This window comes from Petromyzon marinus, chromosome 6, assembly GCF_048934315.1.
Source record: "Petromyzon marinus isolate PM22_M1 ecotype Great Lakes invasive population chromosome 6, UKy_Petmar_22M1.pri1.0, whole genome shotgun sequence".
NCBI lineage: Eukaryota > Metazoa > Chordata > Hyperoartia > Petromyzontiformes > Petromyzontidae > Petromyzon > Petromyzon marinus.
The window spans coordinates 9,254,601-9,267,235 of NC_133672.1; the positions used below are offsets into that span (position 1 = coordinate 9,254,601).

Genomic DNA, 12,635 nt, shown 5'->3' on the forward strand with positions numbered 1-12,635 from the left:
CATAAATAAAACGGGACACATTATTAAAGCATGCAGTTATAAACATAAGGCTATAATTGTCTATAAACTCTATATTATAGTTTGATCATATGGAAGCCTGGGCAAAGAAACAGTGAGATCAATGCTGTAATCCCAGCGAATAAAGTGAGACATTGCCAGTGGCTTCTATTACAGAATTGACGCCACTCTGACAGCCACACTCGTACAGAAGCTGACAATGCCACGATTGTGTTGCTAAAATCAAGCTCAAACTTACAAAAACTCTGTACACATTCAAAAATGATGAAGATTGCAATATTCATCGTCCAGAGGTTTCGTAAAATTGTGGACTGGCCCGAAAGCTGTCCACTTTGGAAAGCACAACACTTTATGAATGTCACATAAGAAACTGTCCTCTGCATGTATACATTTACACATATACTGTAGGTGTGATATTTGAAAATCTACGGCATTAAATTTCAAATCATTCAACCATCTTTTTTTGCCCCTGCTACAGCCCACCCAAAATATGATGGCGAGCATTCTGGAGTTGCAAGGTAGGCAATGGCAGGCTCAAGGTACTAGCTTGAAAGTGACGTTGCAATCAAATGCATAGTTTACATTACTTAACGTAATATGTAACGATGCTCATACACGACACAAGAAGACCATGTACAGCGGTGTGGCAGGTGGTGTTTTTAAGATGGAATTATCGTGGGGTGTTTTTTCGTGCACACAACACCCCAAGGTGATCTTTAATATCCCGTACAATTCTCTTGATGCCATCTGTGAAGGAGATCACATCTCGACTCTTTGAGTGGCCAGTGTTTCTCCAAGTGGCCAGCGAGAGTGCCATAAATCACAAGGCAAACATCACATTTTTCGATTTAGAGAACATAAATATCACTGCCCTATTGGGAAATGGGCCGATTTTTTCTAAAGGCTTTACATTTGTGAAAGCGAGGGTACTTTTTATTTTCTAATCATATATTACTGTTCATTTACCACAGCCAATACTTATAATTGGCTGCCAAAACATACTGAGACTCGACAATTCACAGCTGCTTTGTGCTCGTTCTACAATAATTGTTTACTATTCTAATTATGCAAGTGCATGCATGTTAAAAGAGTGTCTATGTGGTCATATTTATTATTAGACTAGCCCTTTTCAGTCGTAACTTTTTAAAACATTAACAAATGGAACGCATCCGAGAGTAATGAAATCAGCTCGTATGTAGAACATGCTGGGTGGATCATTGCGTGTGCATGGTTGGTTTTCTCCTGGTCCACGGGTTTTCTCACCCACATGAAGACAATCACTCATTTATGCTTTTGGTTACAAATCCCAATGCAGAACACTCCTGAGGTAAAGTCTTGAGACTGAAAAAACATTTGGCATTACTTTGTGCATTCATTATTGGTATGCTCTTCCGCATTACCGTTCAGTCTCATGAGATGATTTCAAGCTTAATCACCGTTGTAATATACACAAAACTGGACAAAAAATGTAAACACTGTAAAATATTTTATTGGTAACTGTCCAAAATCAACATAGGAGGAAAGATGGGGCATGAGTAGACAAATGTTGTTTACACAGCATTGTAGTCACTACCTATATCATGTATAAAAAGGTTACACAAATATAATATTTAATAAAAGCTTTTTGTTACTGAGAGAATACAATAAAAGCCATAGCTACAATGTCCCTGTCTCAAATATAAAATGCAATCTATGTTGTTTATTTGAAAGAGATATGAGGTATGTCAGTCAGCTCGGTGAAGTCATCTGTGTGTACATTCAGCTGTTTTGTTGTTGTAAATCTACCAAGTTTCATTTGGACACTGGCCTTGGCTAAAAAATCCTGAGTTAGCAATGCACTTTCCTGAAAGTGCGTGAAGTTATGGCAGTCAGTTCAGAGGAGCCTTAATGTCCAAAAGTGAACTAAGTTGTAACAAAATATAAGCACAAATCTGATTTAAAGTGACTAATAAAATAATTGACATTAAGGGGTAAAAAAAAATCTATAATGGCCATATTAATCTAAAATGTAGATATAGTTTAACAGATACCTTATTTGTAACATTTCTTTTACGGTAATACATGTGCATCTTCATGGGCTACGGTTAGGGAGAAGTGGTTTTTCTTGAGGCTCTTCTCTAAACTGGTTTTACAAATGATGACACAGAGAGACTGACATTAAGCCACTGTAACTTCGTGTATTGCAAAAGCAAGACAATCCAAAAACATACCCAGTTGAAGAAAACAGTACGTTCGTGAAGCAAGGCTGCTTGTGGAGTACTGGCAAATATCCACGTGAAAAGATTTCCAAAATTTCACGTGACATCATGACCTCTGGTTTTAAAGAGGTTTTCATTAATATTCAGTGTTAAAATGCATTATTCTGGATGTACCTTGTCCAAATATTTTTTTAACGATGAAACACTTACCAAAGGTTTGATGATGCTCTTGAAAAATATTTTTAAATTTGCAACGCATTGTGGACACTTGAAATTGTGGCATAATAATTATTAGTTCTAGAATGCACCATTTCTCTACCACTGGGATTGTTGTACCTTAAGAGAATTAGGGGTTGAGGGAAACAAACACTGAGGTACTTAATATTTTTTTTCTTTTAGCCAAAAACAACTGTATAAAGTGCTTGAAATATGAAGTTTACATTTATGTACATCCTTTTTTTGTATTTAACCAATCTCAACATGAATTCAGCTGGCACCATTTAGGGTGCACATGAGAGAATGCATCCTGATAAAAGACGAGGAAATGTAGTATAAACAAAAGAATCGAGCTGATATAAATTCCCCAAAACAATATAAAAAAACTGACAACATCGTGGCTTCATTTACCTTGACAAGTTCATTTTGTTTTTAAGACCCGAAATGCAGATGTTTTTGTATTAATCGGTCCATGCATCTGACCAAAGCATGCAAAAAAATACGTGGGAAGCAAATACAAAGTTCCCATCCAGAAAATTTGTAAAACATGTACAATATCTATCGAGTACATGGCATACATTTGCTCAACCATCACTTGGAATCACTTGCGTATATCTTAAATAGTGACTGAATCACAGCCAAGGTGCTAACAATGGTAGGTTCACACCGGCAACGACCTTGGACTTGTGTGTGAAGAACATATCAAGTGCCTTTACGTTATTACATCAATCGCGTTGCCGCCACTGTGGTGAAAAACGTTACGTTCGGGTCACACGGTGTGTTGCGATCGGTTCAGAAAATTTGCCTTCACACACCATCCCCCCCGCCCCACGCGCCGTTTGCGCCACCCAAACCGTAATTAGCTGTCGATTACACTTAAGAGTTTACTAAACAGCACTTTCACGGTGTGCGGAGGCTCAAGGTGCCGTAACGTTACGTGCTACGTGCGAACCCACCTGAATGAAGGTGTGCGGCATCCCCCAATGTTATCCCGAGAGACAAGCAAAAGCCATTGTGTCAATAAATAGACAACCTTCACAAGTGCCTCGCGCAGGCTGCATGTAACTGCCCAATTGATGACATCCACTCGTATGATGTTACGTTTCTGTAATTATCCATTCGTGAAATATTCCCAAGCAATTGTTAGCGAAAGCAGAAATAAAAGTAAAAGTTAAAAAAAAATTCCTAAACAACTTTCAAAGTAACTCTGAATTTCAATTGGGTAAGAACTGTTCACACAGCGAGGAGTAAAGCGGGATTGATTTTTTTTTACATACATTTTTATGGCAACGTGATCAGTTAAATATTGCGTGCACATTTCTTGACTTTGTTTCTAATAGGAGGAACATTTCATGTAACAAGGGTAGAGGGGGAAACAGTCGCAGTTAAAACGTGCTTTAGAGAAGCCGCGTAACAACGTTTGCAATTCCTGCCGCCAGGCACAGCTTGACGTACTGCCGCTCCCTGTTCAGTGCTAGACACCCCCCCCCCCCCCCATACACATTAACCGTGCTAAATGTTTCTTGAGTTTGAAAAACGAAGATTTTCTCTTTTTTTTCCGTAGACGTATATAAAATGCATACAAGAGAATCCAATTCAAAATATGTGTGATGCAATAAAATCAAATGTATTGTTAAAAAAAATAACGCTTATCTAACCATGAGTTAAAACAACCGACTACTGAATGAAACATAAGCCAACTTAGAAAACAAAAATCCACCCCCCCCCCCAAAAAGCACGGACTTAGACCAGAGGTGAAATACAGATATATAATCATCAAAGGTCACGTGACTACACTTTACAAAAGCTATGCTGCTTTTTAAAACAAGCATAATTAGCTAATTCAGGCTGAGCCTGCCATACAAAAAAAGTAGCAAGGGAATAATAATAAGAGTTGAAGCATTTGTGCAAATATTTACATCTTAAAACATCCTCACACGTGGAAGTTAGCAGCTTTAGCAACACGTTTAGAAACACTAATACAGCACAGCAATACCGAACGCTACTTATATTTTTTTGTTACAAGATTTCCATAAGGACTAGCCGACTACACTTGCTTTGTACTTCTCAACACAACGTTTTTTTTCCATCCTGCCTAGACGAAAGAAAACAAAGGGGCAGAAAAGAAAGACGACACACGCATATATCTGCTCTGCAGAGCTTTTTCATGCATTAAAACGAAACCCGCAAAGGGTTTAAAAGGAAATAAGTCAAAAAATCACAGTAACGGCACCTCCACTACAACAACGGGATTGCAAAAACCACTGTTCCACAACAATCACAGACTACTCTTTATTACGGTTATAAGCGAGATTACATTTTAAACGTTAATTAACGTCGACTAACATGCCAATCAATAACTGAACGGAACTTGTATTTTGTTATGCTTTGCAGCGACTAGAAAAAATAAAAAGCACAAACATCGTGTGTGTTCATATAGACAGAGAAATGTCGTGAACAAAAAACTAGAAGGGGGGAAAAAAGGCTTGAAAACCCAGTCAGTTGTGACCGGTTCCTGAACTTGAGCTAAGAAATGTGACGTTTAAGGCTTAGTTATTGAGTGCAACTATTATCGGCTGTGGTTTCCTGAAGGTTACAACAAAAATCTGAAGACATTGACATTTTTTTGTATTTTAAAATTGTTCTTTTAACGTGGTTGATTTTATCAGTCGTAATTTTTTTTCAACAAAAATAGAGAAACGTTAAAAAACCTAAACCATTTCACTTTGAAATCAACTGCCGAAAACTTCCATCAACAATCTTAATCAATAACCATATGCTCCCACTGCTCTAAAACAAACAAACAATTCCACGTATGTATGGTTGCTATTTAATATTCTTCGATGTTGCCTCAAGTTATTTTCAACATGTTTTTGTTTAAGTCTTCATGTTTGCGAGAGGAGGAGTCGAATACAATTGCAAGAGTTCTGCTAGGCTATGAAAAGAAAAATCAGTTGCATCAAAATTCAAAAGAGCTATTACAGTAGCTCTGCAGCAGTCACAAAAAATAACTCTTGTCCTTGAAAATGACGATGTAGTAAGTTTGCCTGAGCACACTTAGTGGGTTGGGGGAGCAGGAGACCTGCAGTGAAACTGGCAATACAATGCAAGACACGTGAGAGAAAGGAACATTCAAATGTAATGTTTTTTTTTCTTCCCTGAATTAAAAGGACAGGATACAAATGTTCAGGCGAGGCCGGCTTTTCGTAAAGGTCAGCCCACTAAATCACGTGGTCAAATAGGGCCTGTTTCCTCCTGCTCTCCTGCTGATAAGAGGTGTTGGGTCACCCCTTGCATCAATCTCCCTGCAGGCCAAGGGCCCAGTCAGCAGCCAACACAAAACCCAGGGTCCACAAAAAAAGAAAAGAAAAGCAAGAGAATGTGCCACTGCACTCCAAGACTTTTGTGTGCATTCAGAAAAGTGGCCAGGCAGCAATGTCCGCTTCCAAGAGAGATTCGGGAGGCACCTAGACCTCTAGTAGAAGCACGGCATGTGTGTCGTGCGCTGCTCAATCCTGAGATCAGATTAGTAGAAAGCTGCTGAATGGCAGAAGTTTAGTTGTCGATGCATCCAACTGCCTTGAAACAACAAGAAAAACTGATGAGGAAAAACTTGTGCACGATTCTGCTTCAATGCCCGAAGCAGTTTCGACAGCCCTAAAGGGTGAGGGAGTGTCTTTTGCACAAAGCCAAGTAGAGCAGGCTCAACATTTTTGACGAGAAATCTTCCCTCTTCCTCCTCGTCGCCTTGACGGGGCCCCGCTAGAGTCTGAGAGCCGCCTCTCGGTGCACCGGCTTGACATAATCGCTCTGTGCAAGCCCGGTCGGGATAAAGCCTGGGGTCGACTGGAGAGTCGTGCCAGGGGGAGAGCAATAACAGCCCTGTCGGAGTTGCCAGGGCATCAGGCACAGGAGGGCTCCTCCACCGGGGTCATCGGGGCCATGGGGTTGAGCGTACTGAGCGAGCGGAAGGCGAAGACGGACGGGTCGCAGATGTATCGCGGACCAGTGCTCACGCTCTGCGGGAAAGAGAGGGAAATTACACATCACGCTGGGAAATATCAAGGTGTCTGCGCACTGGGGAAAATCCCCCTTCATGGGCAACTTTACATGGAATGACATTTTGTGAAATAGCAAAACAACACAAACGTTCTAGCGTCACAAAAGACAACGTATTCGCAATTAAACGTAATTCATCGTGCTAATTGCACATGACGGTTGATTGAGTTTGTGTGCATTACAACTCGTGGGGTTTTGACGAAATCTAAATGTCGTGTTCTAAAGGAAACCTCAGACTATTCAATGACATGGAATTTAATTTTACGTGGTTGATTTTTGTTTAGGAAACAACATTGCACTTTCCTTTTGCATGAAAATTTAAGAAAATTAAGATGTGGATGAATAATTAATTAAGAAAACTGGCTTTCATTGGTGATGGATTGAAAAGTTTGTTGATGAAATACAGTGAATTGACAAATAATGTTACAAAAGTTGTATAAATAAAGTGATAGCTAATCATCCTCCAGCGAATCATCCTGTAGCTAAACATGCGAGAGACCAGTTTTTTATTTGTGTTTTCAGGAGTAAATGGCGATGAGTAATTGGGCCCACGAATGCATGGACTTAGGATGGAAATTGTAGGCTTGTCGGACTGAGTTTGAATCTTAGTTATGTAGAGAAGGCCATTGTTGTCACATTGTACAGATATTCTGCATGCATCCATTTTGTTGCCTCACCAATATCCACCGACATGCAAGAAATCTGTTCTTAACGTTTATATGACCGTAACAAGCTCACAAACCTAACTTTAAAAGTAAATATACATTGTTGTACTTTTTTTCACATTACGCACAAATTATCAATTACTTTTGCTTTGCCCTCATATTACTCAGCAATTCCTATGCGCATAAAATCTCTTGGCATGTTGGTACACAGCATTGTTTTTATCCTTGAGATAATCACAACATAAATAAATGGTGACATCTCCCCCTTAGTACTGTGCAAGTGTACGGCCACTGATAAAAAGGTTGAATCAATTGCTGTCCCCTTTGCATTATATTGGCCAATAGAATACACGTTACAACAGATGCAATGACAGGCTACTGCGCCACTCAGAATGTTAGATGACTACGCATGCCCCAGAGTATTGCAAGCTATTGCTTGCACAATGGAAACGACCACAGTTGCAAAACTGTGTAGGTTTTCGCAGTTGTTTGTGTGTGGCTCTCTCTCTCTCTCTCTGATGTTTCCAGGTTGTGCCACATGTTGTTCGGCATGATGTCTGACGTTTCACTCAATGTGGTGGGAGCTTCTTTCAGGAACCCTTCAGTTCAAGGATTATTCCGTAACTGAAGAAGCGCCCAGCACGTGAAGCGATTAAACGTTGGGCATCACGTCTCCCAGCGCGTGCAGCGAGAAACATCGGATGTCGTGCCGAATAACAACACGCGGTACGACACGAAACCACGTCTGAGAGCTGTGCCATATTTTGTATCTAGAGTGGGGGGAAGGGAGTGCGCACTAACATTCACGATGTGCACTGCAAGCCATTAAGAGATCCACGATACCGATACCCATGACAGATGGCAAACCCAACAGTCAACGCTTTAGAAAGCAGCAATGTCAACGTCCTAGTTTAAGCTCATTATGCAATTATTTGCCCTACACAGAACGGTGCTTGTAATGCCACAAACAACAACACACATAACTAAAGAGGGAAAGAATGCCAGGGTGTTGTCTGGCAAAGCGAAATGGAAGAGTAAGGCAGACCAAACATGTACGTTGAAAGACGATGACATTTTCAAAAGGAAAAAAAAAACAAGTTAGTCTTGTAGTGGCCTTGAGAAGAAATCGTGACAGCCGAATCCAGAGTGAAGAATGATGAGATATTGTTCTTGTTATCACTCATGCTGACGTGAAAGAGGAGCTAACGTTGGATGAAGATGATGATGACGACGATGACGATCATCCTTGCATTTAGAACCAATCTCTATTTTGCCAGATAGACTTTAGAAACTATAGGGAAAAAAAGGACGATTCATTTTTTAAGTAAATCATAAGTGCTGTTTTATAATGTTCAAATTAGTGACATAAGGTAGTATTAGAATACATCTAACATTGTATTTATTTGGATTTATCACGGTTGATTGAACAGTACATATTTATTCAGATTCCATTATTTTAATGTGATTCATAAAAACAATGCATTAACTTTGCTTTATTAATGTTTAATTTATTTATATTACCTTCGCGTCAACAAAGTCAAATGGGTAGTGCGTTATAATACAGTACCAACGGTGCATAAAAGCTGCCCACTCTATTTCAAAGACAACTTTCCATAAACACTTTGAGATGAGGTTATCCCTTGAAAGCCACGATGTCATAAAAAAAATTCAATTCGAGAAAAAGTTATGAAATCCATTCTGCTTATTCTCTCTTGTAAAGCTGTGATAACTCTCCACCCAAAGACTGTGGGGAAATTCCAGGTGCACTCGGTGGCAAATGGCAAACAGGCCGGGTGTCTTCATTGCTGCTCGAACACAAATTGAGTGTGCTTGCCATTGGCCTGAATGGAAGATGCCGTTAATGCACTGGCAGCTCTTGGCACCGAGCAAGCAGATATACGCAGATATACGCAGATATGCGCAGATATGCGCAGATATGCGCAGATATGCGCAGATATGCGCAGATATGCGCAGATATGCAGAGCCAATGCAGCTGTTCCGTGTAACATATACATTGCTTTTGTGGTTCCAGTATTAATTTGAGAAAATAAAAGGTATAAAAAAAAGCTGTTAAGTACATAATTCTTTCGAGAGATTTATGAAACTAGTCCTGCACAAAGAGAGCCCGATCACTACAGCTTTATTTCGGCATCGGTGCATTCAAGTTCAGTGCAGCTGGTACGTTCATTGTGCGCACACAGCACGTACTGTACTTGGAACACTGCACTGGGAGTAAATCATGATGAATACACGCTTGTTCCGTGTGATTCTCGGCATGAGAAGGAGTTAATTCGCTTTGCAGACGCACATTGCTGGCGGCGAATATTCAGCGACAAGATTGGCAGTTGAGAAAGCAGGAGTATGGGTGCGACCTTTACAGTTGTGTTGCTTCTCCGTGGCTTCATGCTGTGAAGCCGTTAGAAGCCTGCCTATCACCCTGAAAGTTGGCCTGAATAGCCTGCAGAGAGTTCAAGATATTAACAATGAAAAGCCTGGGCCCTTTAAAGTGATTGCTTTCTATTTTCAGCGCTAACCAAGGATAAAAAAAAACATTCCACATGCTGCTCTAAATTCCAAGCAAGTGCTGAATAGTTATAGCTAAACTTTTTCTAAGAATGACAGAATGTTGAGAGAACAAAGAGTAAGCTAAAGTTGGGCTTTGTTTACTTTAAATTGTTCTGAGAGACGAAATGCCTGGCAGGTCGTGCATGAATACAAGTATATTTCCCCCATACGACAGCTGCAGCCAATCCTTAACGTACATCAAAGTTTACACTACTCAAAGAATAGCCGTGTCTGTTGAACAGCAGTACGAAAACACGTGGAAATCATGTCACATCTTTGCATTCACAGGTGTGGCGGATACTGGCATAAACAGAAAAGCATCAACGGGGGCTCCCAAATGCATTGTTGCGCATGCCAAAGAAGCACAGAGCTTTCCTCTGCGAGGGCACAGGCAGAGCATTAAATAGAACCCAACGGTGAATGCCCTGAGAAGGAACTGGTGTTTCACATGCCTTGGCCACATGGCATCACAACTCCCAATTGTTTGCCGGCCAAAACATATATCTCCACTCAGCTGCCTCAAAGGAGAAAGTCAGCAGTACAAGTAAATGCAGCCAACATGCCATTTTGTCATTTGTTTTCCTTCTGAAAGCAACTTCCAAGCACAAATAAGCCTGAAGGTCAGTTTAACTTGCAGGTCAATGGCTTCATTTATACATGTTCATATTTTGAATTGAATAATTTGGTCAAAAATATTTTCGGGCAGACTGCGTCTTGGCCAGATGGTATAAAAATTATGCAGAGCCATCGGCAAGGCAAGCAGAGCCCTTTACAACATCATGTGGCTCCCAGTGGAACTACACGCTACCCTTTCCCAGAGATTGCTTTTCACGTCCCTGCCATACAAGACACCACATGTGAGCGTCTGAGAATACCTACATAATTCACATGCTCAAAATTCCTTCACTGTAAGCGGATTTTTGCCTTCAAGAAATTAAATCTCATCAAGATGTGTGTAATGTGCACGTGTGATTGTGTGATGATGTGACACTGTGCAGTATTGCAAATGGACGATTATGATGATGCAATGCTGTGATTCCACGTGCTTGGAAGTACACTTAAGAAACAGACAGAGGTACACATGAATCAAAGAACATACACAATTAGCTAAATCACATCGACTGTTAGTAGAAGAAGGCTTGGGCAGAACACGTCGCTAAACGGGATAATGGCCAGTGGTTGAGACTAACAATGGAGTGGCAGCCAAGGCAGGAAACATATATATACCACATACGCAAGCGACGAAATGGAACGATAAAACCAGAGCATTGTGCGACCACAAGGGATGACAACGGTTTAGAGAAGTGTTCATCCAACAGTGGACAGATCATGGCTGATGATTGTGAATGTGTAAATGAAAATTAAATACAATGCAGCCCAGATATTACGCACAGTATGTTAAACATGAAACCGATTTCATACACGAAACATGTATCTGTAATATCTAGGCATACAATTACTACCAAAAACATGGTACAGTACTGCTCGCAATAAAATACAACAAAATTGAAAGAGCCAATTATTTTTTTTGTAAAATTTAAGAAAGAATAAAAGAGGTAAATAGGAAAATAAACCCGCGGGCACGAACGTGAGCAAGCAGAAACCAAACAAATCCATCTTTAAAGAAACATATCCACAAAGCCTGGCTGCACTGTATCGGCAACTGCTGATGTTCTCAGAATGACAGGTTTATAATGATGACTACCTGTACTGTGATTCCCTGGGCACTGCTTGACAACTCATAACATTACAATTCACCACCGCACTCCAAACTCAACAGCTCATGGCAAAAAAATGTAAAAAATTTCAAACAACAATTTTTTTGGAGAGAAGGAAAACAATATTGAGTTTCTTTGAAGCCAGGACAGTGTGTCATCACGTGTTAATTATACCTTGATACCCAATGCTGTGATACAGCGACTGCTTCTAAAGCAGTGCGGCATAGATGAAGCTGTTGTGCGTGTTTTTTTTCTCTTTGTAGAAACGTGAGATATAACAAAATTATATGGAGACGCACATGAAGTAAGGGTCAGCTAAGATACCCTCTAGAGGGGCTTCTCTCGAGCCCCCTGTAGTGGAGGTCATTCTGCCGGCAGTGCTGTGAGAGAGCAATTGCACGGCAGCACCTTTACCGTACACAAAACACATTGATGTGCTGTGGTGTATTCACTTATCGTGTACAAATAATTGGTATAACACGAGGTAATATTTCTGTATTTTACCAGCAGTGCTTGACCAACGGACTTTTTTTTAAGGTACACTGAAGCATAAACGCAAAGTTAGTGCATTTAACACGACTAATTACATAAAAAATCTGCGCTAAAGTATAACAACGCAAACTTTAAATAAAGAGTGCACTGCATTTGAAGTTTAAAGTGGGGAAATGTCATCATAACAGGATAATGCCCTACAGAGCAGCAAAACGGCTTTAAATGCAAAATAATAATCGCGTTCACAGTTTTGAATTGATAAACCATCTGAGAGTGCGCCACAATAAAACCCAGTGATTACGGGGCGCCCTGCTGCGACAGACGGCTCAGCTCAGCAGAAAAGCAGACAAGCGGACGGAAGAGGCGATTAGAAAAGCCGCCCCTTCAATCTGCCCCAGGACTCCGCAGCCAGGGGCAGACGTGACCCCTTCCCCGATTGACCCCCCGCCATTCTCCCAACTTACAACAACACACTCTTCTCGAGCCTCGGTGCTGGAGCGCCCTGCACCGTTCCTTACAAACAACTCCCACACAGTGACGGCAGCCTTCTCCTTTGGCACGCCTAATCCAAGAGCATCTTCACTCACCGACTATCCCCACTGCCACACTATACCCCATGTATCCATGAAAGAAAAACCACAAAAACTCAACGCATTTGTCAATAACACTGCCTTGAAAGGTAAATACATCCATATATACAGTGA

General features: G+C 40.7%; 1 protein-coding gene across 1 annotated transcript in view; it reads right to left on the reverse strand.

The window, feature by feature from the left end:
- Positions 1-1,487: 1,487 nt before the first annotated feature.
- LOC116939550 (uncharacterized) overlaps positions 1,488-12,635 on the reverse strand; it is a 108,000-nt gene continuing 96,852 nt past the window's right edge. Inside the window, exon 6 of the mRNA XM_032948078.2 lies at positions 1,488-6,451. Coding sequence (XP_032803969.2) covers positions 6,335-6,451 — 117 coding nt within the window. The 3' untranslated portion in view covers positions 1,488-6,334. The remainder of the gene's footprint in view (positions 6,452-12,635) is intronic.